At 33.0% G+C, this 21028-nt stretch overlaps 1 protein-coding gene across 4 annotated transcripts in view; it reads left to right on the forward strand.

Annotated features, from left to right (window-relative positions):
• Window positions 1–16457, forward strand: part of LOC145971207 (protein couch potato) — a 93993-nt gene extending 77536 nt beyond the window's left edge. For all 4 annotated transcript variants that reach the window (XM_083098618.1, XM_083098617.1, XM_083098619.1 and 1 more), the window contains one exon: window positions 2691–16457. In XM_083098618.1, the coding sequence (XP_082954744.1) occupies window positions 2691–2723 (33 nt within the window). In that variant the 3' untranslated portion in view covers window positions 2724–16457. The remainder of the gene's footprint in view (window positions 1–2690) is intronic.
• The last annotated feature ends 4571 nt before the right edge of the window (window positions 16458–21028 follow it).

The raw sequence follows: 21028 nt of genomic DNA on the forward strand, positions 1-21028 counted from the left end.
AGATATTGAAAGAAAATTTTTTGAAATATAGAACTGAAAAATTCTAGAGTTGAAGGATTTAATAATCCACTTGAAATCGTCTGAAAATGGATTCATGTCGGGGCAAAAGTGTGTCACCTAAAATTGATCAGCGACTAAAAAAGAGCGCTCCGGATCGCCCGACCTTACCCTTTGAACTCGATGGATCGATACTGTTCGCTTGCGGTTGCGATCGTGTCGCAACTTGTTTATTTATACATAAAGCCGAAAAGTTGCGATTGGTCACGCTATAAATGAAGTTGCAACCATGGATCGACCTTCCCATTTTCGAATTAAACGATCGATACAGACCGCTTGGGGCTGGGCACGGCTCAACACGTCATCGTTAATTTACGTTTTATAAAGATATCTAGCACTACACCTCGTCCATCTGATGTAGAGCATTCGATGAATTAAAATACTTGTTCCTTATATATATATACCATAAATGGTCACATCCTATCCTATATGAATATTTTTTGTTCTTTTGTTAGCTTATATATTTGTAGAGATGTAAACAAAAAAAACCAAATGCTTTTATTTTTATAAAATATGATTTTCTGTGAAAAAAAATTAATTTCGTTTTTTCCAAAAATTTTGTTTTTTTCTGATATTTAATATCTTTATATTTTGATTATTGTAAGTTGATTTTTCTTTATTTCTTATGTGTTTAAGATCAAAAATTTGAACTAAAGATCACTATTTTAAATGGAAATCGCATTCTAGTTGGCTATGTAGTTATATAATTATCATTTTTAATTAGATAAATTTTTTAAAAACAAATCAAAATTGAACTTGAATGAATTGTTTTTATTATAGATACAAAAATACTGTTTAAATTTTAAAAAATTTATATTTTATATAATTTATAGTTACTATTTTAATATAAAAAATTAAAATTTTTATATCTTTAATTTATTTTTTGACAATAATTAATGAAATTTTTTACTAAAATTATATCAAACAAGGCATAATTCGAATAATTTAGATGTATAATAAAAATGTTTGTTATGCATCTAACTGAAAATTATTTAAATCATATCATTGATATAATTTGCTGCAAAAATCTCATTAATTTATTACAATTACTTTCGAAAAAAATAAACTAAAAATATAGAGAATTGTGATTTTTTTATTATATTAATAAAAATGAAGGAAAATAATATTACATAAAAAAATGGAAAATTAAATATTTATTCTTTTTTAATAAAAATAGAAATATTTTTTTTATGTATGTTTATTTTCTATTAAAATAAAATGGTTTTTTTTACATTTCTATATACAAGAGTATATCAGAAAAAAATCTGTCATTTACGTTTTTTATTAGTTGAGAAAATCTTTCTATGCGATTATTGGAATAGAAAACGAAGAGTATCCGGAAAATCTAAGTTTTTTTAAACTTTCCAATTTTTAAAACTTTCTATAGAAATATTTTAAATTATTATCAGATTATTCTTACTTCTTACAAGATATTCCTTTCTGGAATCCTACTTTTGACATTTGTTTATATGTATTTTGTTTTCAGAAATTTTAAGTTCTTAATATCTATTTTTAACGTCTCTCTTAATAAATATATTAAGATGTACGTCATGTATTAAGATGTTCTTTTGAGTATGTTAAGATATCATATATTAAGATATGTATTAAGATATTCTTTTCTTTATTTAAATCTATTATTTTTAATTGTGAATATTGAATATACATACGAAGTATTATGACTTTTCTTTTATACAATATTTAAAGACTTTGATAATATTTGAATATCATGAGAAAAAATATTGTCATAAGGTTTATGATATCTTGTTTTTTTATTCATGTTGTTTTGAATTCACTGTGGCATGCAAATACGTTTTATTCATAAAATCTCTGTTTGTTCCCGCGGGACTTTTTTTCCCAAGACGGAACAAAATTCAATATATCCATCTGTATCCTCACATTTTGCTTCCCCTATATTGTATTCTCTTTCCTTCGCTCGTGTGTGCACCCCTTCATCGACTGAAAAGCTTTGAACAGACCGTGAAAGAGCGCTTTTCAGCATAATCACGTTCTAATGAGGTACGCAAATTACTCAATGGCAAGACGTCGTCTCTTCAGCTTCACGCGGACGCTCTTTATTCGGAAACAAGACAAATGTAGGTTGTTCTTTCATCCTTGGTCTGGTACTCTCGACTGAGTCTTTCTTCAAACTGTCACCATACGTGACTTATTGAGCATCAGGATTAAGAAATCCGTTATGAGTAGTCGTCAGACTTTTGGAGCCATGGATCCTCGCACCTTTGGACATTTGTATCTTTCAACTCTTGAATGTTGAATGTTCAAAACTTAATTTCTCTCGAAAATTTCAATTCTCAGGATCATTAAATTTCTTTTGTATTTTTATTTTATTTTTGTATTTTTTTTGCGTTTTATTTGTGCGTGAGCAATACTGTTAATAATTAATTATAGTACGAAGATGATGCAATTTTTTTTCTTATATATATATGTATATTCATTAAGGTTACTGTATAATAGTGAGAAAATTGTCGTATTCTCACAGGGAGTGATTAATTTCATCTGAAAGGAATTTCGTATTAATGATGAATATGTGCGTGATCCTGCTACAATTAAACATTTTACATGTTTTGAACGTGTCATATCATGAATTGTCCTAATCATTTGCATCGATTTTTCAGGGATCAAAGAGACAAGAAAACGGCCAACCTTAAGATCGATATCAACGGTATGTAAAGAGGGAGAGGATCAGCTGGTATGAGAAGATGGCCAGGTGCGCTCTCGCCGGATAGGACATCAATCAGAAAATGAAACATGTGGAAGAACCACGCAAGAAGACTCGAATGGTCGACATATCGGCGAGAAATCGCGAGGAAACATCGCAGATGCGGGAGCACATAGACATATAAACATACGAACACACATAAGAAAAAAAAGAGAAAAAGAGGAGAGACGTAGAAATTGTGAGTAGATGAGCGAAAAATTTTCGATCGTTCTTCTATCGAAAGGGACACAGCAAACATATCGGTAGGCAAATTCTTGTAAATTTTTCAACATTGCAGAACGGGGCGTATTGGTTCGCACGACTCTAGCGGGGGCCCAATATAATCACGTAATATTCCTAAGTATATATATTTTTTAACGAACTTAACTTATCGATTCGCGTACCTACCTTTTCCTACTATTTATTTTCACCGTATCTTTGATCGCGATCGAACGACGACGAAGTGAGAGAAAAAGATGGTAGCTGGAATGGTACCAGAGAGAGGGATCGAAGAGAAAAAAGCAAAAGAGCGAAGCAAGGAAGTGGATTTCATTTCTTGTATACATATGTAAAGAGAGAAGGCACTCTTCGACACTCACGCTTATATCGCGATGTTTGTTTACACACATATACACATATACATGCGATCGTAGAAATTTTTTCAGAAATTCTAAAGCGCCACGACGCAATTTCAGGATACATCTGCAATGTATCATAAAAATTCGATGATAATTTACTATTTCGAAGAAAAAATGTCTACAAAATTTGCTAAATAAATACATATCGAACTTGAGCTTTCTAAATTATGCATGCCATCGAAGAAGTAATTTTATAAAACTCGAATATATAAAAGAAATTGGCTCAATGATTGACGCGGATTAGCTCAATGCAAATCTTAATGGCGGCTCCAACACAAAATTGCACATTCTACATATTAAAACGGAACAAGTGAGACGAAGATGAGTACATCAAGCTTAATACCAAAGGTGCCCTAAGAAGCGTGTATTTATGTTTTATCATCGGCGTGTCGCGCGAAGCACGAATGCGCGTACTTTTAACTATTGTATCTTGTTAAGGAGAGTCTAATGTCCTAGACGAAGATGAGAATAAAGCGAATGAGAGAGAGAGAGAGAGAGAGGGAGGGAGAGAGAGAGAATGTGAGAAAGAAAGATAGATAAAATCCGATTCAGTTTGCATCATTACATGAAAATATCTCAACAAAAATGCAAGCGAGAAAGTATGAATGAAAGTGCAACTGCGAGAAAATGTATGTATGTTAACAGAAAGAGAGAGAGAGAGAGAGAGAGAGAGAGAGAGAGAGAGAGAGGGGAAGGAGGGGAGTAGAGAACGACTACATCGAGAGAATGAATACTAAATAAGAGGATATGGGATTATAAGTAATAATCTCTTATATATACATATATATATACATAACGAACGCGAACATATCATAGGGTTAAGTCTGTAGACAAGAATTACAGAAGCATCGAGAAGAAAACTTGAACAACCATCTGCCTTTTCGTAAGGCAAAAAAATTAGGAAAAAAAGAGCGGAAGAAAAGAGGATGATAGTGGAGGTGATGTGCCCCGCGTATTAGAAACGGCGGCCAACTCGGCACGTAATTTGCCCAAGTGCCTTCCTGTTGGTCGAGTCACAAGCTGTAATCGGTAGCGCGTTTACGTACATAGGTCTTGTCTTGATTTTTCAAGCTCCCAAAGAGAGAAACTCCCGGCACTTCTCTACACATGCGACCTGAAATATGTTTCCTCAATTCACCATTTTGTCGCCTTGCCGTACTCTCTTTTCCTAGCCCTCTTCCCGTCTTGCTTTCTCAGCGGCGGAAGGCTGCAAAGAGGATGCACTGAAGATCCCGTAATGATTCGAGGATCAAAGGTGGGTCTTTAGCGAAGCTTTGAGCAAAACGCGTTTCTCGAAATGATTGCACTCGTGAAAATCTGTAATGGACGTCGTAGCTGGTAATAATTCCTCTTTCGCATAGTTGGAAGTTTCTCTCCGAGAGTCTATTGTGACACGTATTATAATTCTATATTATATTCTATATACTCTATACATTGATTGTACTCTTATGTAAAGAGTGTATGTATAAGCATATTTAAAAATTCGAATCGTATTATTATTATATTCAATTTTAATGCAGAATCTCAATGAGTTTACATTTTTAAAAGTATTACATGATAATTATGTTTGCATTAATTATTACACGAGATATTTTGATAAATAGCTATAAATTTGAAAATTGTAAGCAACTTTCAGTAATCTTATGCAGATGACTTTCCGCCGACGAGTCCTTGCATGAGTTTCACAATCGATCCTTCTATCCTCCGTTGTATCACTGGGCATTTATTACACGCAATTAATGAGAATGAAAGTTACTTAAAAAATAAAAGTAGCCGCCGATTAACAGTGGACTATGTCGATAATAGCGATCATTTACCGGCGCGCTCGGGCGAACTGATCGGTCATCCGTCGTCACTGATCGTCTATCATCGTCATCATCGATTGTCAAGTCACGATCGCGCCAGCACGTTCTTTATTTTTCTACGGAAAGCGACTGGAATGCACCATGTTAGAAATATCACTCTGCGATACTGAGACTTGACGCGAACATACGAAATATACACGCGTGAAAAAGAAGAAGATAACGTGATAAAATAGAATGACATTATTCAGATGAATATTTGAGTTTCCGCTTTAACCCTTTGCACTCTTCTCTGTGAGTTCTACTTATATATATATCAACTTATATATCAACGATATACATATAATTGTCAGGTAGAAAAAGGTTATTTTGCAATGTTACGCGTGTTTTGGATTTAATATTGTTAATTAACAAGCCACTGCGATGCAAAATGTGATTTACAAAACTTTAGAAAGTCTAATATAAGTTGTAATTGAATCGAGGCCTTACATTTATAATTCGAGAAGCAGTGAAGCGGACTAAGATTTAGAACTTTCCTCACATTAAAAAACATCGATGATATCGCAAATATAAAAAGAAATGATTAATCATCATCTTAATCAAATAATTCAAATAAATTCGCATATTATTGAAGATGAAATGACTTTCATACACATGGTTGGCCTTTTTATTTGAAAAATATCATCATGTCCTTGTAACGCATACTTTGAAATTAAAAAAAAAAGCAGTTACATCTGAGCGCAAAGGGTTAATGGGATACAACAATATCATGAATAAGAAGAGACTTATTAAGAGTTTCAAATCTCGGGAATACAAGAGAAGAAATAGGAAAAGTTTCTATATAGCGGAAGAAAGATAGCGATAAAAGTAATACGCAAGACAAGTTTGGATAACGCGGCCGTGATCGCTCGAGTATCGCGATCGTGAAGGATGATCGTCGATCTTGCGAGGATGCGGCGTAATAAACGCATTATTCGGTGTATTCAATGGCTCGTTATTTTATAATTAGCCGTTCGGAGGCGGATTCGTTGTCATCGGAATCGATGAATCGAGAATTAGATTGAATTTTAAAGTGCTTTACAAAAGTGAACTAACACATATCAGTAGGCAGTATGCTATTATTACATTAACATAGAGTGGTAATTGCGTAAGAATATTAGAGGTTAATATAAATTATGAAGAAGTATATATATACATATATCTACAGATAGATATATATAAATAAAGAAAAAAATTATATATAAATCGCGCGTGTTAAAGTACAGGGGGCGAGAAGTACATGTCAATCAGATATTTTGTACCGTCTCTAGAGGAAATTATTCTAGCGAGTCCGTTTCATTTCTTTTTTATATACGTGTATATATACACATATATGTATAGGCATATACATATACAATGGAACAAATCGTTGAAGCGAATCATGCATAACGCACTTAATGCGATCGTGATTGGGACCCTTTAAAGCATTCGGACCGCGCCTTTTATTCTTGAACAAAAATATCGATACTATCTTTTATCGAAAACTTGAGAAAAAGTCGTACAAACGATATATAACGAATAAAATGTGTAAATGGAAAATTATTTTCTTTTATTATAAATTGATACAGATATCGAAAAAGAGAGGAAAAAAGGAGAAAATAAATATATATTAATATATTATTTGAATTTGTACTACATCTATAAATATATTATTTTTATGAACGAATAAATTGGCAAATATACATATATATAAGCTGTCTCAAATATTTCGAAAATTAAAAAATATATGCAGTTTATATTATTCACAGAGTGAAACAATCTTGAATCGTAATCGATTGTACAATTTTTTCTTCGAAAGGGCATGCTCTCACTGTAGTAACATCAAATTATTACTGTGCATAATTAATCTATAAATTTATTCCGGCAAATTACAACTAGATTGATTTTTGTATGCTGAAAACAATTAAAAAATCTCTAATTTACCATAAGGAGGCTTAGCGTAAGCCTGCGTAAAGTTAATCGAAGAGGGAAATAAAGCAAGATTCGAAAATACGAGATCACCAAAGATGGCAATGTATTGATCCAAAGATTACCAATAGACCTCACAAGACTATGTCACGCTGTGAAACAACTTTAATGTGCACCACTCGATGTTAGATCAGATCGTAATGATAGCGCCAGAAAAGATCGAGACGGACGTAAGAATCACGCGGAAATATAATTCTGCTTTTACTTTTGATCTTTTTCATATTGATCTCGACTCCGTCCTCGTGGGAAGACCTTGCGATAGGATCGAACCTCGAGATCCTAAAATCTGGATATTACCGCAAAATTATTCAAAAGTCACATAACTCTCATCTCTATTCAATGTCGTGTTTAACACTAAATATTTGATTTTTAGTGTTATAAATTGACTGTGGAATAAAAATCTGATAATTAATTTTGTCTATAAATGCGCAAAACAATGATAAAGAAAAATCAATGACATTCTAATTGTCAAAGATTGCTTACAATAATTTAAAACTGCGATAGATCATTATTAATCTTTTTGATGCAAGAAATGCTTCAAAAATGATGAGATAAGAAAATTATGCTTTATTTAGCAACAATTTATTGAATATTATTTTTCATTTATTAAAATACAAATTAGTATACAAATAGGTTTACAAGCATTGAAGAAGAGATACGTACCTTATCATGTTACATATACAAACATATAGAACAACCAGAATTAATGCTGCTTTGAGCTGCTTCAATACTGACCAAACTCGAAAGTATAATTATTAGTAGTATTGTCGAGACACCAAAAAATGAAAGTGAAAGTGAAAGAGCACCAGGAGAGATGCGTAAACACAATACATATCAATTTTCTAACTCGCTCGCATGAATTGCGGGGCGGATTTGTCATAACGGGTAAAGCTTCGCACCGATCAGTGATAAAGTAATTAAAGGGAGAAAGAAGTTTATTACATTCCGAACAAATGCTCTGATGAGAAGAGATGAAATACAATAGTCTAAAATAGCGAGGCTTTCCTATTTGAGGTACGGTTTTATTTTATTTAATGAACTTATAAACCGAGCGTGAATGTATATGCCGTTCTAGGGTGGCGAATATTATATAGTACGTCGCGATGTTTTTCGGGATTTTATAAAAGCGATCGCAAATAGTAGATAGTTAAGTAACCGTAGACTGTTCTACATAGCTGTTAATCGTAATATCACACACGCTTTCTGTGGTATTTAGTTGATTCTGTCATTGATGTTACATCCGTCTGACGACACGCGACGTAAGTAAAGACGAAGCTAGACAAATATACATATATGCCGTGGACTTCGATATCTTGGAGGGCAACTGCGATCTGACATCTGCAATTTCGCTCATTAGAAAGCAAAACACACACACACACACACACACACACACACACACACACACACACACACACATATATATATATATATATATATATATATATATATATATATATATGTGCACAGGGTGTTTGATAAAGATTGGACCAATACTCGTGAATGGGTAGAATATGATAAATTGAATAGGAAAGTTCTTTATCATTTTGTATTTTTTGCAATAATTATTAAAATAATAATTAAAAAGAATTGACTATAATGAGCACGCGTTTCGCGCAGCTAGATCATAGGAAGTGTTCTAGGCGTGCCAGCGAGTGTTGCACAATTAACAACGAAAAGACAAGAGTCGGAAAATGCATGGCCGTACTCTTCGTTGCCATGTGACACTCACCGCTGACATATCCAAAGTGCACATCCTATAGTCTAACCGCGCGAAACACACGGACATTCGCTAATCCTTTTTAATTAATATTTCAATAATTATTGCAAAAATTGCAAAATGATAAAGGACTTTTCTGTTCAGTTCACAACACTCTCTACTCGCTCATGGATGTGGTTTAATCTTTATCAAACACTCTGTATATATATATATATATATATACACACACACATATATATACATATATATATGTGTATGTATGTATATGTATATATACACATATATATTATATTTATATATGGAAATCACTACTTTATTATAATGGAATCATATTGAGTATATATCTAGATAGATATCTGGTAAAAATATGATGTCTCTTCGAGAAACCAACAGCCGAGATTAAAGTAATCCGTGGTATTTTATCTGAAAGTAATTCGAGGGAGTAATCGAATGACTCGAACGCACATATGTGCAGGATCGAGAGTATAGTCAATTTGTATATTGCATTGTCGCAGCCTACTAGATAGTGAACTTGATTTGTTATTTAGCGAAAATGACTGGCTTATAAATTTTCTTATTAAAGCCATTATATTTGAATAACCCACGTGTGATCATATCGTATATATATCAAGTTAATTAGCGTGGGGAAATTCTTTACATATGAATGTCGCCTATGTGAAATATCGACGCCATTTTCGCGCGATGCATTGAAATGGCTGTAAAAATTATTAACAATTGGAATTCTAAAAATTAAATAAAGAATTTAAATTTGGAACTAAATGTGTTAACTATGTTAAATAAACGTATTTTCTAAAATCTTATAAAAGAATAATCTGATGTGGATTGAAGGAAAAAGCTAAGTATTTAATAAAAAGTTAACATAAAGTTAAACAAATATAATTGTAACGTAATCTTTATTAATTAAGCTTTAAACATGGGGCATTTGTTAGTTATTTTTATTATAATTGTTATCGCTTATTTATGAAACTGTTAAAAGATCGGTATTAATATTATCACTTTCTACTTTTTGCCTTAAAAATTGAATTTTTGAGCTTCAAATTTAAATATCCTTTTTTTTTGAAGACTTGAATTTTTTCCAAAAAGAGTTAGAAAATAGCTGCTTCATGCAATTGTTCACCATTCTCGCTTTGATTCTTTAAATTCGAAAATCTGCGCAATATTTCGATGCATTCCTTCAAGATGAATATTCTTTAAGATTATTCAATTATTCATTATTTACGCGACACATGGAAACAATTCCAAAGAATGAAAGATGCTAGTTTGCGCCTTTATATGAAAGTATTCCTGCGATTATAATATCAATTATAGAGAGAATCGGCAAACAATCAGCCCTTAACATTATTATCAACTGTGAATCTCTTTCTTCGTGCACACGAATTGTAATGAAATCGCATGAGATCATACATTGTTAGGACGTTATCATCAGCATAAATTGGATAATTCTAAGACTAAACATTAATAGAATAAAAAATATTATACACAATTTTTAACATATCGATCTTTAAAAAAAAAATTTCATATGAAGCATTTTATGTCAGAATATTTCAATATTATCATAAATTACAGAATTCATAAACGCAGTTATATACATATCTGACATACGGTATGAATTTTCTACAAATACGTTGATATTTTTGACTTAAATTTAAATGATTGGATGATTCTATGCCGCGGTGAAGTGTAACATATTTATTTTTATGATCTATCTCTATTATTATTATATTATTCAACATTTTTTTCTTTCTCTTTCGAAACACAATCTCATTTAATATATATCTTTCTCTTGTGTGCAATTTTATAATACAATATATATATTATTTATTTTTTTATTGTTAAATTTTTGCGAGAATCTTGATCACACTATGGCATAATTCCATTCAGTCATCGGCAGCCTTTACACCCGTCCAAGCTGCGATCGCAAGATCGATTCACAACGACGATTGCATATCGAGATCACAAATTCGAAGGGAGGTTGTGCACAAAAGTGAACAAGGGGGGAGGGGGGAAAGAGCGCCTAGAAAAGAGATTTGAAAGATCAGATATCGAAGTACGTACTTATATAAAAGATCATTCAAAATGAGAAGAGTCGGGATTTATAGTTGCTTAGTTAATTATTTGCGCGAGTACGTAAGTGTATGTATGTATGTACGTGTGTCTCTGTGTGCGTTTGCATCTGTTTACGAAATGAAGCTCTTTATAGACAGTAATATGAAGGGATGTCTACACGACGAACTGTGGTACTTTGTACCAATTGTTTACAACTTTCGTGAAGCTGGGTATCCTTGATATTACGGATTATCCTTGATATCTCTGAAATTATGTGAACGAGATATATGTAAGAAGAATTCTTTATCTTTATCTTGATCTTCGAAGAATAATGTAATAAGTAATATTTATTAAAGTCTAAATAAAAGTAAGGAATTCTTCTTATGAATGGCAGAATTATAATTTATTCTATCAACGAAAATAAAATTAATATTCTTGATGATCCTATGAATTGAGATAGATGGAGCAGTTTATACGAGAAATGCGAAGACTTTAGGATTATATGCTTCTAGCGTGTTTATAGTATGATTCGTGGAATCTCATGCTGTACAGACCTCGCTGATTCCGCTTTCTAAAAATGTGAATTTGTCGATTTATACATGTATCCGTGAATTAATGCGAAATTATAAATATCTGAATATCCGGATTTGTGAGGAATAATATTTACAATATTTTTATCTTATAGACCCGTAAATCTTAAGTATTTCTCAATCTGTAGGTATACGGGTTTATAAATTTGTAAATATCCGGATGTATGAGGATCTTTGGATTTTAGAATGTATAGATTTATATATCTGTAGATTTTTTGAGTTCTGCTTCATAGATCTGAATCTACGCTCAGGTGAATATCGTATTACACCCGGCATATGTCAGCTACGTGTGATTGATATCTGCGTTTTTTTCGCAGACGTTTAAAAGTATGTTGTAAATGTGTAAATTAGCGTTGTGTAATTAGTAATTCTTTGACAGGGTCAATGATAAAATCGGGATATCGATCTATCACATCATGAATTCGCATTCAAACGATATACTTAGCGATGGCCGATTTTGAGTTTCACATATATACATTCCACACAAGCGAGAAATTAAAATCAATTTATTGTTTTATTGGCGTTAAATGCGCGCTATAAATATCCTACGAAATTTGATGGAATCTTACAAACATGTTGCATCTCTCGCGAAGATTTTATTTGTATAGAATTTTATGATCACCGTTTTGCGAAAATGCCAAAGACGAAATCACGTAATCAACGCTGCGACATGAGCAATCTCAGTTAAAAACAAAGGAGAGAATACGACAATCACATGAACCATAAGATCGAACAGTAACTCGAGGTACTAGGATCGTTCGGCATCGCTCAATTTGCAATGAGAATTCCTGAGGGAAAACACATAACTGCTTTTGATACTTATACATTGTACAGCGACATTTCGAAAGTGATAAAAAAACACGCCCTTACATTCTCAACTTTACATATCAGTGAAATCGATCGATCATTCACAACATATGCTGGATTTATTTTTATGTTGTCGGAAAAAAAATATATATTGGAGTATCTATTTTGAAAATATATATTTATTTATTCGTATACATTATCGAATACAGTGAATATATAATTATTTTTATTAATACGATCATATTTTAAATAAAAAATTAAATGGCTTGAAAAGAGAGCCTGTAATTTTCTTACAAACAAATAGATATTTCGTGGGTACAGTAAATGATCGAGCATTTCGCCGAATTTATTATTGTAATTAAGGGCACGTATTGGACCACATTCGTCGTTCGTAGACAACCGCGAGCGTTCTGTGGCGTTTATTAATCGATAGATACACCCGTGTCTTATATTTGTATCCGTCTGTATGTATGTAAGGACGTGTCTCTCTGTGTGTAGCTATGTTGTCCGTGTATTTATTTGCGTGTTATTTTCTAGATTCATGCACTGCGCGCGTGTGCACGCGACTTCGGTTTGCAGTCGGTGTCTGGGTGAAAGGTGGATGGGAAATTATCGAAAGAAAAGAAAAATATGTAAAAGAATGAGAAGTAATGTATGACATATGCTTTCGAGGAAAATGTTCCCTACCATGCAAGTCTCGACGTATGCATGTGTGTGCATACACACACATGTAATATGTACATGTAAATATATGTAATATTGACATATTGATCTGCATCGCAGAGATTTATCAGAATTAATTCAAACACATAGTGGAAATTTTTTGCCTTAACATATGTACATATAAAATGTACAATATGTTGATTTTTTTATTCTCTCAATTTTTAAATCCTGAAAACGGATATATACCTTTAAAATTTTAGTCTAATGTAATTATTATACAGAGATTTGCAATTTTTAATCCTTTACATCAAGTTTGTTTTGACGCTTAAATAAATTTATTGATCGTTTAAGATTTTTGAATCTTATGATGCAAATATATGAATGACACGTTGAGACAAATCGTAAAACCGGATCATGGTTCAATCCAAGTACATCACGAAACTGTAGGAGTTGTGATAATGTGTATGTAGAAAAATTTTGCGAATCTATTTCTATACATGAGAGAGAGAGAAAGAGAGAGAGAGAGAGAGAAAGAAAAAAAAGTTTCCATAAAGGCTGGCAGCGCGTTTCCTGAACGATCTTTTTGGCATCAGAGCCCGATGTTGGACTCTGTATCGGCCGTTACTTGTTCTTCACACTTGGTTATCGTACACTCGTTAGCCGCACAGATGAATAATCGTTGGAAACGCACTTGCACGCCTTGTGGATTCTCGCAGATCGGGAAAGGGATCCTCGCGAGATCGATTAACGATTATTGTAATAATCGTTCCTACTCCTATAATTGGCGTCGGTGTATGGAAAATTTATGATCACTTCGAAAGATTATTCGAATGCAAAAATGGTGTGATTCTTCTCTGTCGAATGCGTATGATGTCGTACCAGTTTCCTCCACGCGGAAACGGATGGTTACATAGAACCCATTCACAATGCAAAAATTACTTATATTGTGAAGTTCGTTTGAAATAATTATCGTATTGAGAGAGAAAGATTAGTGAAGTAAAAGAAAATATAAATGGACTTTCAATTTGCTCGGATATTCGAGAAATTTAATGTTCGAGTGAATTTAATGCTTTGCGGACTGAAGTGTTGATTCGACGTCCTATATTCGGTCCGTATTAGAAAAATATGGCGCGACAAATGTGAGTGTTATTTTTACGACTGAATACGACCACATGTTCGCTTAGATATATAACTGCTACTTTCAAGATTATAATTTTATATTAATCTCTGATATATATGTATATCACGCGCATGCAGCTGCAGAAACTAGTCCGTCCCCTGCGCACGCTACAGTACAACATGCTCAGTCCGCAAAGTGTCGAAAGTATTTATAGTTATGGTAATAATGGTGAACCATGATTTTATAGATTATCGTTTTTTATATACTACAGATGTAAAGGTTGAGAAGATTATTTTCTTTTACGAATGCATTAAAATGGATTTGATTTTGATAGGTTTCGTTATGGTGCAATCTTTAGAATTTAAATCGATAATACAAAGAAACGAATTGTCTCATATAAGAATACTTATATTATTGGGTTTTAAATAAATAATCGCATTTTAAGGAAATAATATTTATTACATATAGCATATACATTTTTACAACTGAGAACTCAACAAATTGTAATTATACAGAATTATAAATTTTATATACTAAAACTTATAACACACTATATTACTAGTTATAGTAAATAATTATTCTTAATAAAATTATGGAGATTGCACTATATCTAAAACCAGAATTTCAATAATTTTGATATATACAGACACATAAATTATAAACATTTAAATTACCGTGTAACATTTCGAAAACAAGATTTTGATTTAATGACTTTTCACAATATGACGCTTTTTTCACGTTATTCCGGGTCTTATTACGTATCGTGAATTATATATACTATGCAGAAGCGATCGTTTAATTGGCAATTCTGTATCAACATTGTTCAATAATAATTTAACAGTGCTAGCGTGAGGAAATTGTGTACGCTGTGGAAATTGTGTCGATAACGTACGATTTTCGTTTATCGATCGTACATACGCATACACATATGAGAATAATCACATAAGCATACAGATACACACACCAACCACCGAAACAATCCAGTACACAGGCAGCAAAATCGAAATTTACGCACGCGCGACGTCACTTGGCACGATGAGGATTAACCTTAAAGATCGTGCGTGCATAATAATAAATAGCAACACTAAATAAAGTTAGTAATAATAATAAGGATAATACTTTCGTTGCAAAGAAGGGAAATATAATATACCCGACATATTTACGAGATGGATTCGCGCGTAAATCCGTAGGTAATGACAACAATACTGATAGTAATAATAACAGATAATGAGGAATAGTAATAATAATAATTATAATAATAATGATAATGATAAAATTAGCTGCAGCTTTCTGTGTAAGGTTATTGTGATATTTAAAGAATAATAACTTTACCGTAGCGACATGAAACTATGTTCAGAGATAAGAATCTAATATTTAGTGAGCGAATAATAATATTAATAATGATAGTAATAATAATATAATAATAGCTACAATGCTGATAATTAATCAGTATGTCGACGGGGCTTGAGTGGACACGCCTCTCCGAAAACTGGTCCACGGTGAGGTACAAAATCGGAACCGTGGACGACCGCGACTCTCGATTCTTCTTTTTTATTTTTTTTTCTGTTTCTCTTAGCTATTATATGTCTATATGTCTGCATGTGAGTATTCGTCTTGTTTTGTCATCATCGCGGACGAGGTTTGAAATGACAATCTGAGGCCTCGTCAAATACTGCCGGATACATGATGGACATTCCGAAGGTCGATTGCAGAATATAAATTAATAAAGAGGCAAAAATTACTGATTAGCTGCCATCGGGATTTATCAGGAAATAAATGTTATCATAAGATGATGATCGTTCGATCGACAATTCGGAATGTCTACGTTGTGATCTGGATTAATCCGTCCATAACATGTCTCGCGCCGGAGACATTTGTGCACAAACGCGTGCATATTAATCATTGGGACTACAAAAACATATCATCATATGTAATAATACTATATATATTATATATATATATATATTAACAAAAAATATTAAGCAATAAGAATTTATTTATATGCCCGTAAAAAGAAAGTGGAATAGGACGAAAGAAAACAAGAAAAAGTAAATAAGTAACATATTAAACATTGCATATCAATTCGTGTGTCTGGGCAAGAATTAGCTTATATATATATATAAATATAAATATATATATCTATAATCTTTACTTCGTCGTTGTCAGGCGTTAATGTTAAACTTAATTATCATTAATTAATTATTAGATTGTGAAAGAATTTCTTCAGGTTCTAAGCAAGATTTGGAAATAATAAAACGAGCAAAATACATGTGCTTGATATTGTACTGCCTACTATAATCTGCTCCTTTTATCTAAAAAATATATTTCATCTTTAAGATTTAATTTTTTAATTTTCTTTTTATATTTTCTAAAATTAATATTTCCTATATTTTTATAAAAATATTTTATGTTCGTTTTATTATCATTCAAAATATTATATCTTAAATTACAATATATATTAATTATTCATGTAAATGCATAGATGCTTATGATTGTTAAAAACGATATATTTTATAATTAATTTATTTCAATCAATATATATTGTATATGTGATAACATAATTAATAATAATAATTAAAATATAACTTTCAGAAATTTATAAAATATTTCTTAATTGAGAGAGAATTATTAGTAAAGTAAAATAAAAGCAATATTATATTTTTTAGTGAAGGTAAGTATAAAGTAAATTCCGCATAGATGACGTAGAGAGTCTATATGTATATAATGAATGAGATACTTATACATTTGAACTATTTTAATATAAAGAAATTAAAAAGAAAATGGCATAAGAGCCAAGTAGGTAGTTGGAGCGCAGAGAAGCAACAACACTTCTTTCTTTTTTCAATATTAGTTTATTAAAAAACACATTATAATAACAAAAAGCGAACGTTTCGGATCATCTTTTGATCCTTCTTCAGCGCGATGTTAACAATATATATTACAGATAGTAACGCGTTACATTAAACGAATTTGTTCTCGACGCGTAGGTGACGCTAAATTGCATCCCGCGGAGGTCTAGTAAGAGCTCTGCTTCCAACAGTCAATTAAATATACTATAGTTATGCTATGCGACGTACCAGCAGATCAGATTCCGCGCTTTTTACAATTAATAATATAGTATGCCGCTGTGCGCCTCATGTCGATTCGAGATGCGCGAAGAAAAAATATGTAATTTGCAATTAACAATTCCATATTTTTTCTTAAAAACAACTATGTGTTTTCTTTACACCAATTGATTCCTCTCATTATTTTGTACATAAAACTATTAAGGTAAGGTAATCGAAAAATGAATATTTTACAAGATATTTTACGGTTTATGTAAAATTAAGAAATTATTTCAAGCCTCATAACTCAAAAAGTACGTAACGAAAATGTACTTAATTATAGTGTTTTGGAAAGCTCTCGAAATACGCTACAAGAATGTACAAAAATATATAGGGTATTCCATTTAAAAAAATTGAAGTGACCTTCACGTGACCTTCAAATGACTCTTCAAGGTCAAACCAATGATACCATCTTATGGCCCCCTCGAAACCATACAACTTTTGTCTAAAACATTTTTCTCTATCTTGCTTATTTTTCGAGTTATTTGGCTGCCTAAGTTAAAATGGGTCACCCTGTATATATATATATATATATGAGGAGGGGGCGATGCACCGGACTAAAGGGAGACCGCTCCTAGAAGGCTAAGGGGTCGATGTGCCGGGCTGAGTGGAGCCGCTCCTGGAACAGAAAAAGACATTTGAATAGTTTTTTAATAATTTATTTTAGAACTTTTGATGTATTATAAATTGAAAGTTACTTACAATACTTTCCATGGCATTTTCCATTCACCGTTATACAATACACACAATTTATATTTTGATGCAGGTTTGGATTCACATATCTGTTTATCCTCTCGTCGACCATTCATATCATCGCATAAATTCTAAAATCAAACATTAATTTTATGTTTTAAATTTATTACACATCGACAAAAATATTTTACCTTCAACGTTTCCAATTTCCGCCGTAGTATATTCTCACGATCATCTTCTTTCAATTTTTCAAAATCTTCTATTAATTCGAGATTTTCACGCAGTTTGTTTCCAATACAATTTACTTTAGAATGATTAGGTTCTATATTGAAACATTTACATCCATGATATTTTGCAAAATCTCGCGCACATATTTCTCGAGCTAGAAGAAATGTCCTCAACGAATTTGTGCGAGGTTTTTCCAAGCCGAGCTCTTGATGTCTTATAAACTGAACGATTGAAGTTTCTAGATTCTTCTTTGAAAGTTGTTCCCGCTCGTATTGAAGTAATTCTTCATCATCACTAGTCCGAAAACGGAAATCAGGTTTCCCATCGGATGATCCCTCCTCCATTTCTCTCTCCTCTCTCTCTCTCTCTCTCTCTCTCCATCTCATCCATTTCTCTCTCTCTTTCCATCCAATAATCATCATCATCCGTATCGTCATCGATGATAATAACATCGTCTTCAGCCATTGCACTAACGTAACACAAGACTAACGAAACACAGAACAACGAAAGAAATAATATTCTAATGTCGCAGACTCCTCTTCATTATATATCTTTTAATATCTTTTGTCTCATTCCAACTAGAGCATCACGTCTCATCTACCTCAGCATTTCTCTACATCTTTAGCGGAGCGTGTTGAGAAAAATATAACTATTCTTATTCGTATGGAAGGAAAGAATTAAAATCATAGATGGAATAAAAATAATTATTTATTGCAAGCATCGTAAAGAATATCATTTACAGCGCATGTTAATAATTCACAATCGATTAATGATTCACTGTTAAAGACATCACTATCGCGTATCGTTTTTACAGCATCGCATACAGTAGTAATATTGTTACGTCGTAAAACAGTTTCAAATTGTTTAAACTTTTCATTCACGAGATACGTATTCTCGCATAACCAATTATGCATATGATCGATACAATTTTCAAAATTAAATAAATGTAATAATGTCGGTGGTTTCATGTACAAAGAATTGTCACATAATGTGAGTTTTACAATTTTCGATTGATACATTTCGATCGATAAATCTCCAATCCTTAATGGGAGAGCAGTCGATTGTAGAAATTGTTCAATGTCTGCTTGCTTCTGCATCAACAAATTCCACGTTGAAAAAGGCAACACTATTTGATTGCCTCGATTATCACCGAGAATCAGTTCCACGTACGACACAGCTCCAACGCTTATTCCAATGTCCAAATACTTGTACGACGTTGGGGTTAGAGCGTATCTTCTTCCAAGTATGCGAGTCGCACGACGAGGCTGAATGCTATAAAAATATATAAATTAGATCAATATTTAAAAAAATTAATAAATAAAATATTTAAAGATCGAAACTTACGTGTCACATTTTTGCTTCTTACACGGTGGAGTTTCACCGTTTCGAATCGGAACGTAAAAATTCATGTTGATTTCTTCAGTGAACCTTTCACACGCGCGATTGATGCAATACTGATCGTATTAGAATTAATATCAATTCAAATAGTATCGCAAATTGCAATGTAGAGGGGATTATTGCTAACACGACATTTTAATTTCCTCTAAAATTTTGTCGCGCCGATGTACGGCTGCGATGACATCATCATCCCTAGAACAAAGATTTAGCTGAATTCGCTAAAATCGAGCGCCGATGTACGGCTGCTCCCGACGCAACCACGTTAGATTTTTCAAATGTACGTGACAAAACGCGAAATTATCAAGGTTAAATTGCAGACGCTACTCCGGGAATTTTTTAAGATGAAATCATTCTAGAATGTTCGATGATATGCACGAGACAGTATATAAATCATGATCAAGAGGCACACCCCGCCAGTATTTTTGCTAAAGTACATCCGGAACTATCATTGGGAAGCGCATTTCGCAAGTGTGTTACAATATGGAGGAACAAAATTTGCGAGAGCAATCCACATTGATTGATTCGCTGGAAGATTACATTGTGTGGGAACAACGATGCGACCAATACATCGAGTCGTTGGAAGAGCAAAGTCGCATCAAGCGACCGCGATTATCGATCGGAAATCGACAATCGCTGATTGCTCGGATCGCGCGCCTCGAAGGGTTGAAAAATTCGGTACGTGGACGTTTCGTACACGCGGGTGCCGGATGTAGCACGCGTCAAAATGGACTTGTGTGGCGCGAGATTGATACGGCGTTCGAGAGTCGCGTATCGACTGGTGCGGTGATAAACTATAATCACATTGAACCTCGCCAATTTCTCGATGATGCCAAAGACATAGTGATAGAACATGTGCAGGACGTTATGAAAAAACACTGTAATGTGAAAGTGAACACTATATTTAACGGTGAATTTGTGGCTGGGGATAAACACGCCAACAAAAGTATCAATACGCGAAACTATGAACTCTTTCGCACATCCGATTTACGCGAGTGGTACGAACGGCGTGTTATCGAACCCACCCTAGCGTCTCTGGAAGAGTTTCAGGAACGCGATAGCGGGTGGGCTTTGTCGCGAATACTAAATTTAATTGTAAATATAAATAAGTATAATCCTATGCGTGCGGGGTGTCACATCAAATTACCGCGGGAGATTATGTTGAAAAGAGCGGTGATTAATGTACAATCTAAAGACAATGCGTGTTTCGCGTGGGCAGTGGTCGCCGCCCTATACCCCGCCGAAAGAGACACGAATCGGGAATCATCGTACCCGCATTACACGACAGTGCTGAATCTCCAGAACATTGAGTTTCCAGTGACTGTGAACCAAATAAAAAATTTTGAACTTGCCAATAACATTTCGATCAACGTCTACAACATCGAAGACAAGAACAGCATTGTCCCGATGCGTCTTTCGCAGCA

This window comes from Camponotus vicinus, unplaced genomic scaffold (assembly GCF_025532165.1).
Source record: "Camponotus vicinus isolate PSW18456_S1 unplaced genomic scaffold, iyCamVici1.0 SCAF_4, whole genome shotgun sequence".
Classification (NCBI taxonomy): Eukaryota; Metazoa; Arthropoda; class Insecta; order Hymenoptera; family Formicidae; genus Camponotus; species Camponotus vicinus.